This window comes from Emydura macquarii, unplaced genomic scaffold, assembly GCF_026122565.2.
Source record: "Emydura macquarii macquarii isolate MOO-44397 ecotype Brisbane River unplaced genomic scaffold, CSIRO-AGI_Emac_v2 contig_2473, whole genome shotgun sequence".
NCBI lineage: Eukaryota > Metazoa > Chordata > Testudines > Chelidae > Emydura > Emydura macquarii.
Window position 1 is genome coordinate 21683880 of NW_027132610.1, and position 14996 is coordinate 21698875.

Here is a 14996-nt window from a genome sequence, read left to right on the forward strand (position 1 = left end):
AAAGATGCATATACTACAGGTGTTACTATGTCATTGGTATTTACAATGGTAAGAAAAGATATATAGTGAGTTTTTTTTAAAAGGAATCTCCATGGAATTTGCATTTATTTATCCAATATAGGAAGCGTCACAGAAATGAAAGTAGCCCTAGTCCTCGTCAATCGCCGAAGCGCCGCCGTGAGCATTCTCCTGATAGCGATGCCTACAACAGCGGAGATGATAAAAGTAAGTAGAAGTGGGTTGTCTCTGCCACAGTATTTAGGCTAACCTGTAACTATGAAGAAGTTCCTTGCAATCTTAAATAGAAAATGATGGATTAAGCTTTTCAAAGTATCTTCCTCTCCCTGTTTTTTCATTGCAATGCTGTTTTTCTTGTAGGATAGTGGATCTATGTGTTAGACATATTATTTATTTCATATGCTCATTTTGTTATAATATATTGGTATTGTCATGGGGCAGTAGCACCAATCTTTGTCTTTAAGATTCATATCTATCAGAAATGAGAAAATCCATTGATACTGCAGATGTTTAAAAGCTTAAAGAATGTAGCTGGAAATAATGGATTGTTTTGATTGGTACTTTCTTTGGTATGTACAGGATGCACAAAATGTGTATTTCCCCTCCTGAACAATAAACATATACATTTTTCCACTTGGTAGATGAGAAGCACAGGCTACTAAGTCAGGTTGTGCGACCACAAGAATCCCGATCGCTCAGTCCCACGCACCTTACAGAAGACCGGCAGAGTCGAAAGCCAGAGAGAAAGGAAAGCTCAAGGCGTTATGAAGAACCAGAATTTAAAGAGAGGGTTTCTTCAGGAGATAAACAGAGAGAGCAGAGAGAGCAAACAGAAGTCACTGAAAGCTCACGGACCAGAGTTCAAGAAAGCTTAGGACATCACCCTTCTGAAGAACGAGATGCATCTGAAAGAATACATGAGGAGAATAAAAAGAAATCTAAAGTGCAGAAAAAGGCCACAAAGAAGAAAAAAGAGGATGACAATGGTGTGGAAAGGTACACTGAGTCAACTTCAGAGGAGGCCCAGGTCTTCTCACCCAAGAAAGTTCCAAGAAAGAAGAATGTTGAGAAGAAGCGTAAGAGGTCAAAGGGTGATTCTGAGGTTTCTGATGAAGAAATTGTCCCGCACCATAAAAAGAAAAAAGGCCCAAGAACTCCCCCTGTAACAACAAAAGAGGAGTTAGTTGAAGCAGTGCCTGAGAAAACTGGGGCAGTAGAAGCTGCTCCAAAAAGAGAAGACACAACATTTAGTGACTGGTCTGATGAAGATGTTCCAGAACGTGGTGAAATCATTGTTCCAGAACGAAACACTGAAGAATCCCACAGAAAAAGCCATAGACTGAGGGGAGAAAAGGTAGAAACCCCGCATGTTACTATAGAAGATGCACCTCATCGCAAACCTGTGGATCAGAAACGCAGTAGCAGTCTTGGTAGCAATCGAAGTCATACTTCAAGCAGACTTCGATCACCCTCCAATGAGTCTGCTCATCGCAGTGGAGATGACCAGACAGGTCGGAAAAGGGTCCTGCACAGCAGCTCCAGGGACAGAGAGAAAAAAAGCTTAGAAATCACTGGCGAGCGGAAGTCCAGAATTGATCAGTTGAAACGAGGGGAACCCAGCCGCAGCACATCTTCAGGTAATAAGATACTGTCCTAATGAGACTGATTTATATCATACTGTGTGACAGTGAGAAGACTCCACTTCCAGATTTTTCTAGCATGGCCTTAAGCTCTTGTTTTACTGCATAGGAAAGGAAAGCCCCTTCTGCCTCCATAATAAAATTAGAGGGAATTTAATATTCCTTCAAAGGATGATGATTTAAAACTCTTGGCATCAATGTGGATGGATTATCCCTTTGCTGATACTGGAATATTTAACAGGAAATAGCGATTTATGCTGTCAGGGTTAAAACACATCTGTGGGACTAATTAAACTTGTAAATTAGAAAAGCTGTTATGCTAACACAGAACATTGTAGTAGTTTTATTATATAAAATATACTTTAAAATTATAAACAAATTGAATTTTTTAATATTGAAATTATGAAATGACGTGCATGGAGTTAAAATTTACATGTTTCAGGGAGCTAGGTTCAGTATGGTTCTGAGAGAAATTTGCACTGAAGTCATTAGGCTGTGGCCCTTAATAGTAAGTTTAATACAAATGAAAATCATCTTTGTCCTGAACCAAAATAATCAGTTGGACTGAATTGCTTAGCTTTATGCCTGTGGTGAGTGAAGAAAACAGGAAAGAAATTATTTAAAATGTTAGGCCTCCTCATTGGAGAGTTACTGTCCTCAAGAAACAAACAGACTGTTGAAGGGCTCCATCTTTCTTCTTGCTTCCTGTACTACATCATATATAAATTAGTAGGACTGAAAATGCTTTTCACCCACTCGGCATAGAGGGAACAGTTAGATGTTTGCTTGAGAGAGACATCAGTTCATGTCCTCTATGTGAAGAGACGGCAGGGAAGACGCAAGACAGCTATATGATCTCGTCTGTTGTGTCTGGACAAAATTGGCATGGGAGACACATATCTGTGTCCCATACTCTGATTCATTTTTAACCCTTTCAGATGCCAGATGATTTTTATGTTGAGACATAGTCAGCAATCCAAGATTGCTGCTACGAGTTGAATGACTTGACCTGACCAGATAGCACTCTTTTCTAAGTCTTTTTGTTTGTTTGTTTCTGGTAGGCTGTTATACTGAAAAAATTTGATCTTGCTCCAGAGGGGTGGTCTAAACTAGTTACTATTAATGAATTACTAAACCATGAACACAGGATTCAAACCTCTATGATGTTAAAATATGTCCCCATATTATTTATCTATTCTTGTCTTATTTTATTTCCAGATTCCATTTCTAACGTGAAATCTCCATCACCACTTTCTGTGGTGGTGTTTCTGTTGTCCAAATTATTCTTTCAGAGTCCTTTGATGAAAAAATGTGACTTCCAGTTGTCACCTCAGGTGTCTGGACAAGACTCTGGAGTCTTCTCCCGCTCTTTTTAGTGCAGTTCAGTTCAAATTCGGTTAATAATCATACCAAGCTTCTCCTAAAACTTTTTAATTTAGCATCAAGAAAATAAATGTACTTTGTGCCACACTTATAAAACCTGTTGGGTTCAATTGTGTAAAGGTTTGCCATAATAAGATACTGTCAAGAATACAATTACCCATATGAAAACATCTAAAAATAAACAGCATTTACATGTGCTATTATATTCCAATTGATTATTTTATTATATGATAAAAATGAGAAAGTAAACAATTTTTCAGTAATAGTGTGCTGTGACACTTTTGTATTTTTATGTCTGATTTTGTAAGCAAGCAGTTTTTAAGTGAGGTGAACCTCGGGGGTATGCAAGACAAATCAGACTTCTGAAAGGGGTACAGTAGTCAGGAAAGACAGAGCCACTGGGTTAGAATGCACCCTCCACCAACACACTGTTTCCTAAAACTGTGCTGGAGAATTGGTTCAGTACTCATTCAGGGGAAAAATGACAGTCTTCTTGCAGCAGTTGGGAGCAGTTGGGAGTTCTGGAGCACCCCAGTCAAATGCCAATCCATGTCTTGCTTAAATTTGACATATGATGGGATTGCAGAACAAGCTTATTTGCCAATCATGGCTTTCCTGTATTTCAGAATGGCAAATTTTCAAAATGATCACATTTGTTTTCCCTTCTTTTGTTTCACATACAGAAATGCCTACAGTTTGACTTTTAAAGAAGCAGTGTTTAGCTATTGAAAAATGTTTCTTCTGAGGGGGGAATAATTGAGAGAAGTCAATGCCCTTAAATAAGGTCAAATACATAGAAGTGATTTTTCTGAAGAAATTTTCATTGTGTGTTACTTTTAAGATGCAAGATGTCCCAAAGCTCTGTTTTGACGTCAGAAGCTGTAAAAACGTTGTTTATGGATATTTAGTCTCTTTTGGTGTAGATAAATGTGTACTTCATTCACTTGCTATGGTCTTGTCTCTTCAATATTTTATTCAGATCGTCAAGATTCACGAAGCCACAGTTCAAGAAGAAGTTCTCCTGAATCAGATCGTCAGGTCCATTCTAGATCTGGGTCCTTTGATAGCAGGGAGAGGATTCAAGAACGAGATAGACATGATCACGATCGTGAACGAGACAGAGAAAGGAGAGATGGAAGGCAGAGAGAATGGGACCGAGATGTAGACAAAGACTGGCCACGGAATCGTGACCGAATCAGAGATAGAGAGCGAGAGCGGGAAAAAAGAAGAGACTTGGACCGGGAAAGAGAGAGACAACTTCCTGATACTACTGAAAGAGACAGAGACAGAACTCTTGACATTTCTTCTCAAACAGAGTCAACAAAGCGCAGTGAACCAAAACTGGACAGGGATCATGAAAAGGAATCCGATGGGGCTTGCCGTGACACTGCAGCTTTGGAGAAGGAAAGGACAGAAAAGGACTTGGGAACTTTACAAGGATTTGAAGATGGAAATGAAGCTGAGAAAGTGGAGAGTTTAGAAGGTGAGATGTTCTGAAATAGAAGCTAGTCTGTCAATTATTTTACTCCTTCCCCTTTTAGCATAACATTGAACTACAGTATATCAGAATAATTTTCTAGTGAAAGGTCAGTCTCTGATATGCAAATTGACTCCAGCTTTTCCACTGTGGAAGCAGATACCCTGAGAGAGAATCCCTGGGAGCAGCTTTTTTAGCATGTGCTTCATTAATTGTGTACTTCCAAAGCAGTCTTGAGACAAACAGGATTGAGACAAGGTATAATTTGCTTAGGCACCAAATTTCTGAGTAGTTAGATGTCTTAAAGAACAAAAATTCCCTTTTCTTCATCAGCCTATTACACTATTAGCCTTTTTCTTAGTGTGGTAATGACGGCTAATGAGGACATTGGTAAGGAGAGTCAAAATAGAAAATGGTAGAAAAATACAAAGCATTTTAAGAGAAGAAAAGTTGATGATGATCTTATATTTTTTCTACGTTTTTAAAATGTTGCATCATTAAAAGATAGTACTTGTGATGTCTCCATCATAGTATTCATTTTCACAGAGCCAGTTGCCAAAGCACCAATGGTGGTATAATTTTAAGAACTGTATAGTTCTTAGCATTGGCCTTGTTCAGGAATAACTTCAGAAAAGCAATTTTATTCAACACAAATAAAATTTGCTAGTTTTTCTGGCTCTGAAAAAATGTTTGGTTTAAGAAACAAAGGTAATATAGACAAGGGCAAACACTTAAATTGAAAACTGCATTTAAAACCCACTGAGGAAATGCTGAATAAAGTAGCTTGAGTCTTGCACTTGTCTGAGAGATTGAATTGTCTGGTCCATTATGAAGCATGGAAATATTCTATAACCTATTTGGAAAAATCTAAAGAGCAAGTACAAATTTGTGACTGAATTAAGAAACTATATTCTCAATGCATGTCTCGCTGACATTCAGTAAATTCTTCCTGCTAAATTTATATTGTCCATACCTTCTCCCAAAGGATTACGTACTTTTGTTCCCTAATTATTTTGTCACTCCGTTTTTCCTGGTTATAGTGTCTAAAATCTATTCTGTTTACCTTTTTAATTACAGCATGGTTCTGTCTTAATTTATATCTTTTCCTTGATGCACAGAATAAAAAATTCACTCCCAGTGATTCAAAACAAAAGATTTCTTAAAATGGGAGCTAAAATAAAAAGGTGATACACATTCTCTCTCCTATTCTCTCTCCTGATTATTACCTAAGAACTATGGTTGTTGGTTTTGAATTATGGCTCATGCACATTTGGTGTGTCACATGTGTTGATTCATAAGCAGGTCATTGAACCTTTGAAAATAATCAGAATATATAATATGCTCTACTCAAGCATGTAGTTGAGAAAAAATATGAGCTGGGCATGTTCAATAATACTGTATTCATTGGGTCTACTAGATAATAGAGGATGTATTATGAAAATCTGGAGTTTGTTATGTAAAAGTGTTAATGTTGAAAATTATGATGAGATCCAAAGTGAAATTCGGTGTAGATTCTAAAAATTTCCCTTTAGAGAGAAAAGAGAGCATATCTTAATACAAATTTAAAATCTGATGTTGGTGCATCATCAGCGATCTTGTTCTGATTAGGCTACCATCTTTGTGTATAGGCCTAAGATAAAATGTGTGAGGATTTAATTACTTAATTATGATTGTGTGTTGAACATTTAATGTGTTTGCTTCAAGTGGAGGCTTTAATGATGCCAGTGAATCTATGCTCCCTGCAAAGCAGTGACGGATGTTCTGAGTAGTTAATTTACACTCTTACTATCATGTCTTTCCCTTAGTTTTCTGCATTGATTTCTAGTTTTTTTTAATGTATCACGGGCAAGCAAACTGTACCCTTGGATGCAGCTTCCACACAAGGAGAATTTCACTTCTGGGGGAGGAGGACAGGTGGCAGTATTTCTGCTACACTCTGCAGTGAGAGGGCATTTGTAAATTCCAGGTAATTCTTGATCAAAGCCCTGCTGGCAGAGGCTGCCCACTCAATGGATTGAATCAGTGCATCTTCTAGGTACCTTGATCCAGAAAGTCTGTCCCTGCTTGTAGACGCTCTCTTCGAGGTGACCTATGGAGTGGCTGGCCACCAGTTGTCTATACATCCTTATCTGGATTGTGGGTACCCATCTGGATTGTGGGTTGCTTGTGCTGGTGCATCACTGCTTTAGGTGGGCTTTCCAATCCCAGAGGAGGGACATAGTCCCAGCCATTTCTCCATAGGCTGCAAGATGACATACATTATTGTAATTACAACATCAGTATGCTGTTTCTAATTCAGAGGATCAAATTTAGGGGTGATGTGTAAGATTGTATAGGTTGCAAATTACCAAGCAGGTAAAACAGAGACTGAGGGAACCTGGTGTAACCTCCTTCAAACCCCTTGCTATAATTTCCCAGAAAGGGGCTTCAAAGTGCAAGATAAGTGTTTGTAGGATGCGGCTAATTTAACTGCACCTTCTTCCACACTTACTGTCTCCTTGCTTCTTCCCCCTCCTCCAGATCATAAGGCCAAATTTTGTTCAGATTCATGGGTGCAAGCAGCTCCTGAAAGAAGAATATACCTATTACTTACACACACCTGCCTTCATGTAATTTACACCAATTTCTGTATTCCTTCTAAATTTGACCTTGAGTATGCATGCTGCCTAGCATTGCCCAAGCAGAAATTGACTTTAGCTAAGTTAAATTCAAGGATTTATTACCTAGTCAGGTGGAAAAAATTATATGACCACCTGCACAACTGAACAGCTTTTATCAGTGTTGAATGTGCTTCCTCAAGAAAGCTATCGGGTTTATTTGCCCAAGACTATACATGCTGTAGCCTAGTTATCAGGATGTTTAAACATTAAAAAATGATAGTTTTTAAGCTTGCAGTGCATGTCTGTTTCTGTAGGAGGAGAAGATGAAGCCAAGATAGATGATGATCAGTCACTGGGGTCTGCTGCTGGAGAATATGAGCCAATCAGTGATGATGAACTAGATGAAATTCTGGCAGATGATGCTGAAAAGAGGGAGGATCAACAAGAGGATGAGAAGATGCCAGGTAAAATATAGTAAATCCCTTTCTACTAGCAGTTGAATGCAAAAATTGGACCAGATGACTTAATAATAACCTTTGTATCCCATTCATTATTATTACTAGGGAACTGGTGTCTTTTAAAGGGACAGGAAATTTTAGAGATACTGTAATGGTTCCAAGATTAATATTTTTCAATGTATCTTAATGAATTGAATGCCTATCAACGTACCCTAAGTAGGAAAGGTATTTTATGCTAAGCCCTGTGGGATATGTTCATGCTGGCTATGATATACCTGTTATGTTAAACAGCTCCAGTTATGTTCAGTAAATCATCTCTCCTTAAAGAGCAGATGTATTTTATTGCCCACACCAGTGCTGCAGTAGAGAATAGCAGCCAAAGATCTAATCAACACACCAACCAGTTAAATATTTTAAATAAGGTCCATTGTAGTGGGTTCTTAGTTTTGCTATGATTATAGTGCCTACTGAAGTGACTTTCCAGACCTGCACATTAAGCAGCACCCAAGCAATCTCTTCATCAGGAGGTTTCTAGAATATTAAAAATAGAAATTGGGTTTTCTTTTAAATACAAGCAGGAGACATAGATTGTGGAGGAATCCTTTAATCCAGTTTATCGCAAGCCTAATGAGTTTGACATCATGATCTAAATTCTGAAATACCTAAGAATTCACCTTTGGACAGGGCTTCTGAACAGTAGTCAGCTGACTTGTACTGCCTTTCAGACAGCAGATGAAGCTAACCATTCATAATAAGGGATGAATGATGTGATAGCTCATTCTCCATTGTTTCTTTCTGCAGATCCCGTGGATGTAATAGACGTGGATTGGTCCAGTCTTATGCCAAAGCAACCAAAAGAGCCACGGGAGCCTGGGGCGGCACTCTTAAAATTCACACCATCTGCTATTATGTTGAGAGTTGGCGTTTCCAAACGACTGGCAGGCCCTGAACTCTTCACCAAAATTAAAGAAACCTGCCAGAGAGTTTTAGAAAAACCTAAAGGTAACTTCTGTTTCCCTCAGAGATAAAATGCTATCTCAGAATTAGTAAGGTGTCTTTGAAAAGAATGAATTAGTAAGTATTTTAATTTCAAGACACACATTGATTTCATGTTGATACTTACAGCTATAGGTATATATTTGTATTATCCTAGTAGCTCCATTGATTTAGGATCATTTATCTGTAATACAGCTGTCTGTAAATCAAATTGGTTAGTGATTAGATTACTTCAGGGAGGAGAGGCCATACTTACCAGAGCAAAAAATTCTCCTTATCTTGGGTGAGTGGGTTTTCTAGCCCTACGTGTAATAATACCCTCTAGGTCCAGAGTTGATTTGGCAGTGGCTTGTGAAGCTGATGCTGCACGTTTTACTTGCAGTAACGGTGAGGAAATAGCAGGACCTAATTGCTGCTCTTCCTTATGTATGTACAGACCCTCACACATGGCAGAAGTAACTGAGAGTGTGGGAACAACATTATACACTTGTGCCAAGGAGCTGTGCTAGGACTTACAGGATATATAGAACAATCCATATGTTCAGCATTGTTTGTGGGGAGTGCTGTGTGGGGATCGTTTCCCCTGAAACAGGATAATTAGCATGGACATGCTGCACTATTCTGATCTGCTGCAGTACAGTTCTGTAGTGCATTTGTGACATTATGTAGGGGACAGAAAATTACTCCCTCCTCCTGGACTGTCAGGAGCTAAGCAAGAGCTGCTTGGGACATCTTGCATGAGTGAGATTGTATATGACTATTTAAAACACCTGCATCTGGTAAAATCTTTCCATAAACTTCATTAAGATCAAAGATGAGAGTGCAAAAAACTCCAGAACCTATAGTTAGCACATTTTTGTGAATCCTGCAACCTTCTGTACATTGTAAATCTTCATCTGAAAATTACGTTGCAAAAAGGCTGTAAGCTGTAAATCCACATGCTGCGCCTCATAACTTGCAGATAATTTGCTGCAAATCCAAGAATAAAAAAGTGAACTTATTTCTACCAGTGCAGTTCATCTCAATGAACGTCACTGCTTAGGTGAGCCATTTAAATTGTGAAATTAAGCATGCTCTGCTGCTGCTTGTGCTTTTTTAAAACCAAATAAATCAAATGCAAAAGCTTTCAATGCAACATTAAGAGCAGAATTTGAGAAACACCCACTTGGCATTGACAGATTGGGGCTTAAGTCTGTTTGTGTAGAATTTAAATATAATTAAAAAAAAAAATCTGTTCTTATGCTTGTGATCCTCTGAATGTAGATTGATACAGTACTGTCTTCCTGTTTCCAGCTCTCTGCAGCCACAATAAAGGGGCAGATTGCCTACGGGGTAAATTCTCTCCTCAGTGCCCACCTTCAGTAACCGGGTGCCAGGTAACTCCATGGCAGAAATGAGAGAGGAATCCTCACCACAGCTGGTGGAATGCAGAGCCACACTGCATTCTGTACAGTCTTAATGTCTGCAATAACCTCTGTAGCCTTACTGTGCTTCTCTTCCTCTGGGGATAGGGAGAAAGACCAGAGGATCATTTGTAGTAGCAGATCTTCCTGCCCTGCTCCCCAACTTGTTTTCACAGTCCTGCTCCATAGAACCAAACCCGTTGTGTTGCAAAGGGTCCTTCTGTATTTGTGAGAGATAAGTGTAAACTGCCTCGATATATTTCTGGGTTGGGTTTTTGGAACTTCCAAGGGGCTTCAATTCCCAAACTCTGTGTGGGCTTTGAGCACTCGTTTCAGGTAGGATACACTTTCTAGTTAGCGCATGCTCAATGAGGATCTCTTGCCAGTGTTGCATATATTGTAGACTGAGACATAAATTCAAATAGTCTAGCAAGTAATTGCAATATAATAGAGCTACAGTTACAATGAGAACTATAATATTTTCATTTCCTGACTTCTGTGTATTGATATTTGTAATCTCAATGTTGTATTAACTTAGTTATTGTATTTAATTATAACCTTTCTTCCCAAAAATTTGGTGTTTACTTTTTCACCTATTCTTATATGTGGCTTTCTTGCTTCTCTTAGGGAATTGAAGTACAGAACAAAGAAAACAAATTCATTTGGGATTCTTGTTTGTTTATCCGTTTTCTAAAAAATGATGGATTTGAAATCTCTAGTCTGTTTCCTCCCCACCTACTATTTACAACTGTTTCCTCTTAGCATCAAGTGCTTACCTGCAAAACATGCTCTTTGAGCAACAGCATCTGGCACCTTGGCAGACTTCACAGGCTGGTTACAGGCAGGCTTTGAAGATGCTTTTTGGTCTGTTATTTACTTGGGTTCCTGATTAGCCATCTGCGTTGTCTTGGCAACTTCACTGTTGTTTTCTTTGACCCATTCTTGATTCTGAGTCATTTTTTACTTTCACTTTGTCTGAAAAAATGTCCTGCTCAGCTTGGTCAAAAGATCACTCCATAAGTGGATTAAAAAATGTGTCTCCAGCCCCCTGCATGCATACTGCCTAGATCTCTGCATTAGCCCCTGAAGACTGTTAGACTTGTCCCAGGTCTCTTGCTTTTTACAGTGACATAAGTGAGACTATGTAAAATGCTCAGGGTCTCTGCCAAACACCAAATAAAAAAGCTTTTGATATCTAGATGTCACTGAATTGTAGCTAGGGCCATGCTTTTTCTGTAGTGTATCACATTACTCTTTGTAACTTAAGTTTTTTGGTCACACTGTTATCGTTTAATATGTTATCCTTTCATTTTTATATTAATCAGAAGTCGGTTTGGACACATCCTCTTCTTTTTTTATTCTTGAATTGATGGCAGGCAATGTTATCTAGGCTAGAGGTTGTGGCTTGGGAAAGAGTAGAAGGAAGCTCAGGTCCAAATCTCACTTCTCTGAGTGATCCCCCACAAAAAGTAGTGGCAGTGTGCCTGGCCTAATTGTTTTGCTGCTGTTGGCCTGCTGTGCTGCAGCTGTACACTGACACTTCTGGCAGAAATATTATATAGAACACAGAAGAGGTGTTAATGCTGCTATTCTAAACAGCATTAACAGGGTCTCTTTTTGGAGAGGTGGTGTGGGGGGAGAGGCACATGGAGTGTGCTGGTTAGAATAACTGTTTCCTGACTTATTCTTCATGATCCCTGGGCACTCTTTTGCCATCCTTTTTGCGTCGCCTTTGCGCAGAGGAAGAAGTGGCAACTGAACTGAAGAAAGCGGGAATATTCTACATAGCCATCTCACCTCTGTTCAGCCACATCTGGCCCATTTTGATGCTGGTGTACCACATGGTCATATAGAAAAGGGGAACATAGGACTTTGTCTGATTAATGCCAACTTTGGACCCCCTTCTCTTCACACCCACTCATCTGATCATGGATGAAGCCCCTTCTTCCATTCTAGAGCTGTGCCCAAGTTTTTAACCCCAGTTATGACTATTATCACAATCCTTTCCCTCCGCTGCTGAAGACAAAAAGCACACTCATTCCAGAGTCTTTCTATTTAATGCTACTTCATCAATCAATGGGAAGGGTAAAGTGGGCAGCTGTTTTTTGTATTATTTTCAGAGGCCAAGAGTCATGTTGTCTCCTATTTCCTCTAATATTGAGTTCAACTTTGCGGAAGATTTTAGAAATAATACATGACAAGGGAGTCTCTAAATCGCATGTGAGAATTTTTAACTTCAATAAATTCACTCATCTGTGGGACAAAAATTATTTCACAGTTGGCAAAGTTATTCTTATATGTGCTGATCATCTCTTTGTAGATGCAGAAAACCTGTTTGAACATGAACTTGGGGCCCTGAACATGGCTGCTTTACTGCGAAAAGAAGAGAGAGCAGGTCTTCTTAGTAACCTTGGTCCTTGCTGTAAAGCCCTGTGCTTTAGAAGAGATTCTGCAATTCGGAAGCAGCTAGTGAAAAATGAAAAGGCAAGTGCATGGTTTACATAGAGCATTCAAAATATAAAACATGAATTGTCTCTTCCATCAAAATATTTCTACAGTGACATAACCCTTTCTTGTGATATAGTTTACGTGATATTGTTGATCTGTTGTTGTTCTGTTCTCACCCCCTCCAGACACAAATAATTAGACCTGGCTGAATTTGATTATTTTTTTATATTTCAGTAGATAGTATCTATGTTCAAGCATTTTTTTTCAATTTGTATTGATTTAAATTTTCACAGTTATGCAAAATTAAGGGAATGGTCAGGTCATACACTAATTGACAGCAGATGTTGGCATTCACAAAGTTTAAGCTTTATAACCATTAAAACACAGGTTGTCAACATCACATGTCAAAATATATCAAACAAATACCCTTAAATCAAAGTGAGTTCTCAAGCAGCTTTTTTCTTACTTTTCCTATCTGTAAATTTTGATTATCGATGAAAGTATTTTTTCGTCTCTGTATGTGTGCAGTGAAATCAATGTTTACTGACATTTACTGTCAAAAAAATCTAATGGAGGACAGACTTCCATTGGTATTAAGAGGTCAGTGGGGTGTTTTATTTTACTCTAGCCTAAGAGATTAATTTGAGATGTGTGACTAGGCGTAAGTGCTCCCTCATATGCTAGATTTGAATTAAATTCCAGGAACATGCTTTTATAAAGGTAGAATATATAAATTAAAATAATTTATATAAATGTAGTCTCAAAGATGGTTATTGAATAATCCCTTGATGTCTTTGGATTCTATTGGGTTTTGTACAAATGTTTTTAGAAGTATAGTTTTCTAGTTTAGGAACGTTACTAAATATTCTTGTAAAATGATTTTCTAAAGGTTTTGTCAGTTGTCACATACTGAGTGAGGTTTCCTGACTTTGCATGCAATAGAGAAGGCAAAATTACTGTAAGAATTAATGGTAGGAGGAATCATTTCCAAGGACATACGGTTATTACTTAATTATTAAGGATATTTGAGTCTAACATCTCAGCCCGTTTGTCAAAAAGCCACTAATTTTTCTTTCCTCAATCCAAACAGGGCACAACAAAACAAACTTACACGAATTCCCCAGTGGTAGACAGTGACTTGTTAAGGTTGAGTCTACGGTTATTTAAACGCAAGACTGTGTGCCAAGGTTCTGGGCAGGAAAAGACTGAAGATAGTAAACTTTCACAACCGAATATCCAGCAGGAAGTATGTGTGTCTTAAAGCTATGTCCACCTTGGAATCCATCTAGTTCATCTCCCAACAGTAATGTGATATATATATCTTTTGAACTTCTTGATTTGGTTGGAAAGCAGCTGTAAGACATGGAGAAAAAGACTCTTCTTACAGACAATTCTATTATGTGCTTGGGGGGAATAATTAATAGTAAAAATACAAAGATCTTTGTTTTCAATTCATTGCAACTTTTATAACATTGAATCTTTGAATAACATTGAACACTGTAACATATGCCTGTTTTACGGTTTTATGCATCAAGTGTAATAATTTCAGGATGTCCATTTTTAGAAGTCTATTGCATCACCTGATATTAAACTGAAGAAGAAAACTGTGTATCTTTTTTTTTTTTTTTTTTTACATTCTGAAATAATTTTTCATGGGAGCAGTGACTTATGTAATGGATCATTATTACAGATGCTGGCAATACTTAAAAACAATGTGACCATCAAAATGAACTCAGATTCCGCTTTTTTAATTCAGATTCCGCTTTTTTAGCTAACTCTGTGTAAAGGCAACACAAATAATTTTTACTGTAGTGCTTTCCTAGTACGTAGGCATTCAGTTTTCAGTTATGCAAGGCAAAATGGCAATAGTGTACTTTTTAGAGAAACGTGTTATTTTTTTTAAAGAAAATGTGCAGCTTTGGTATACCTGTATAGGGTATATCTTTGTTTAAGTTTTACCATTTTGGTTTTATGCTTATTAAACTAAAACAGGGCCTGTGCAAAACTTACATTCTTTCTATCTTTTTCACTTTAACATTTTTGGAGTGGCTTATATTACTTTAATTCTAATTTTATTGGTGTCTGTCCCGTGTGCTTTATAAGCAGTTAATCTCTTTTTGTGATTTAATGTGTGTTTTAAACTGAGCAAGAATTAACATACCTGTTCTCTGTAGGCTTTAAAAGTGCTTTAGCTTACTTTATAGCTACAATAAGGCAGCCTTTGAGCTGAATGTATTCAATCATAGCTTCCAAATGTGTTAAAGGCTATTTTAATCTCCTTTTCCAAAACACACAAAAGTGCTTCATTGCCAAAAACAGTCTTGTGTAAGACTGCAGTACACAAAATAGATTCACTGTTTGGTATTTAATTACAATGAACTTTCTTTATTCACCTTCCCTGTAAAACAGACAGGGTCTATATACACATTGAACACTGAAGAATATTTTTCACATTGCTCTATAAAGAATGCAAAATAGAGTAGGTTTGATAGGCTAGTGGCAGTGTTTCACTCAGTGGCTGTTTGCATTAAGGGCCAAATGCAGCACTGTTACATACCCTCATTCAATGGTAT

The 14996-nt window shown here is 37.9% G+C and overlaps 1 protein-coding gene across 3 annotated transcripts in view; it reads left to right on the forward strand.

The window, feature by feature from the left end:
- The window catches only part of ZC3H13 (zinc finger CCCH-type containing 13), a 54937-nt gene extending 41232 nt beyond the window's left edge, over nt 1-13705 (forward strand). For all 3 annotated transcript variants that reach the window (XM_067563134.1, XM_067563135.1, XM_067563136.1), the window contains 7 exons: nt 122-225; nt 660-1655; nt 4021-4524; nt 7433-7582; nt 8378-8578; nt 12296-12459; nt 13514-13705. In XM_067563134.1, coding sequence (XP_067419235.1) covers nt 122-225; nt 660-1655; nt 4021-4524; nt 7433-7582; nt 8378-8578; nt 12296-12459; nt 13514-13684 — 2290 coding nt within the window. In that variant the 3' untranslated portion in view covers nt 13685-13705. The remainder of the gene's footprint in view (nt 1-121; nt 226-659; nt 1656-4020; nt 4525-7432; nt 7583-8377; nt 8579-12295; nt 12460-13513) is intronic.
- Nucleotides 13706-14996: the final 1291 nt, after the last annotated feature.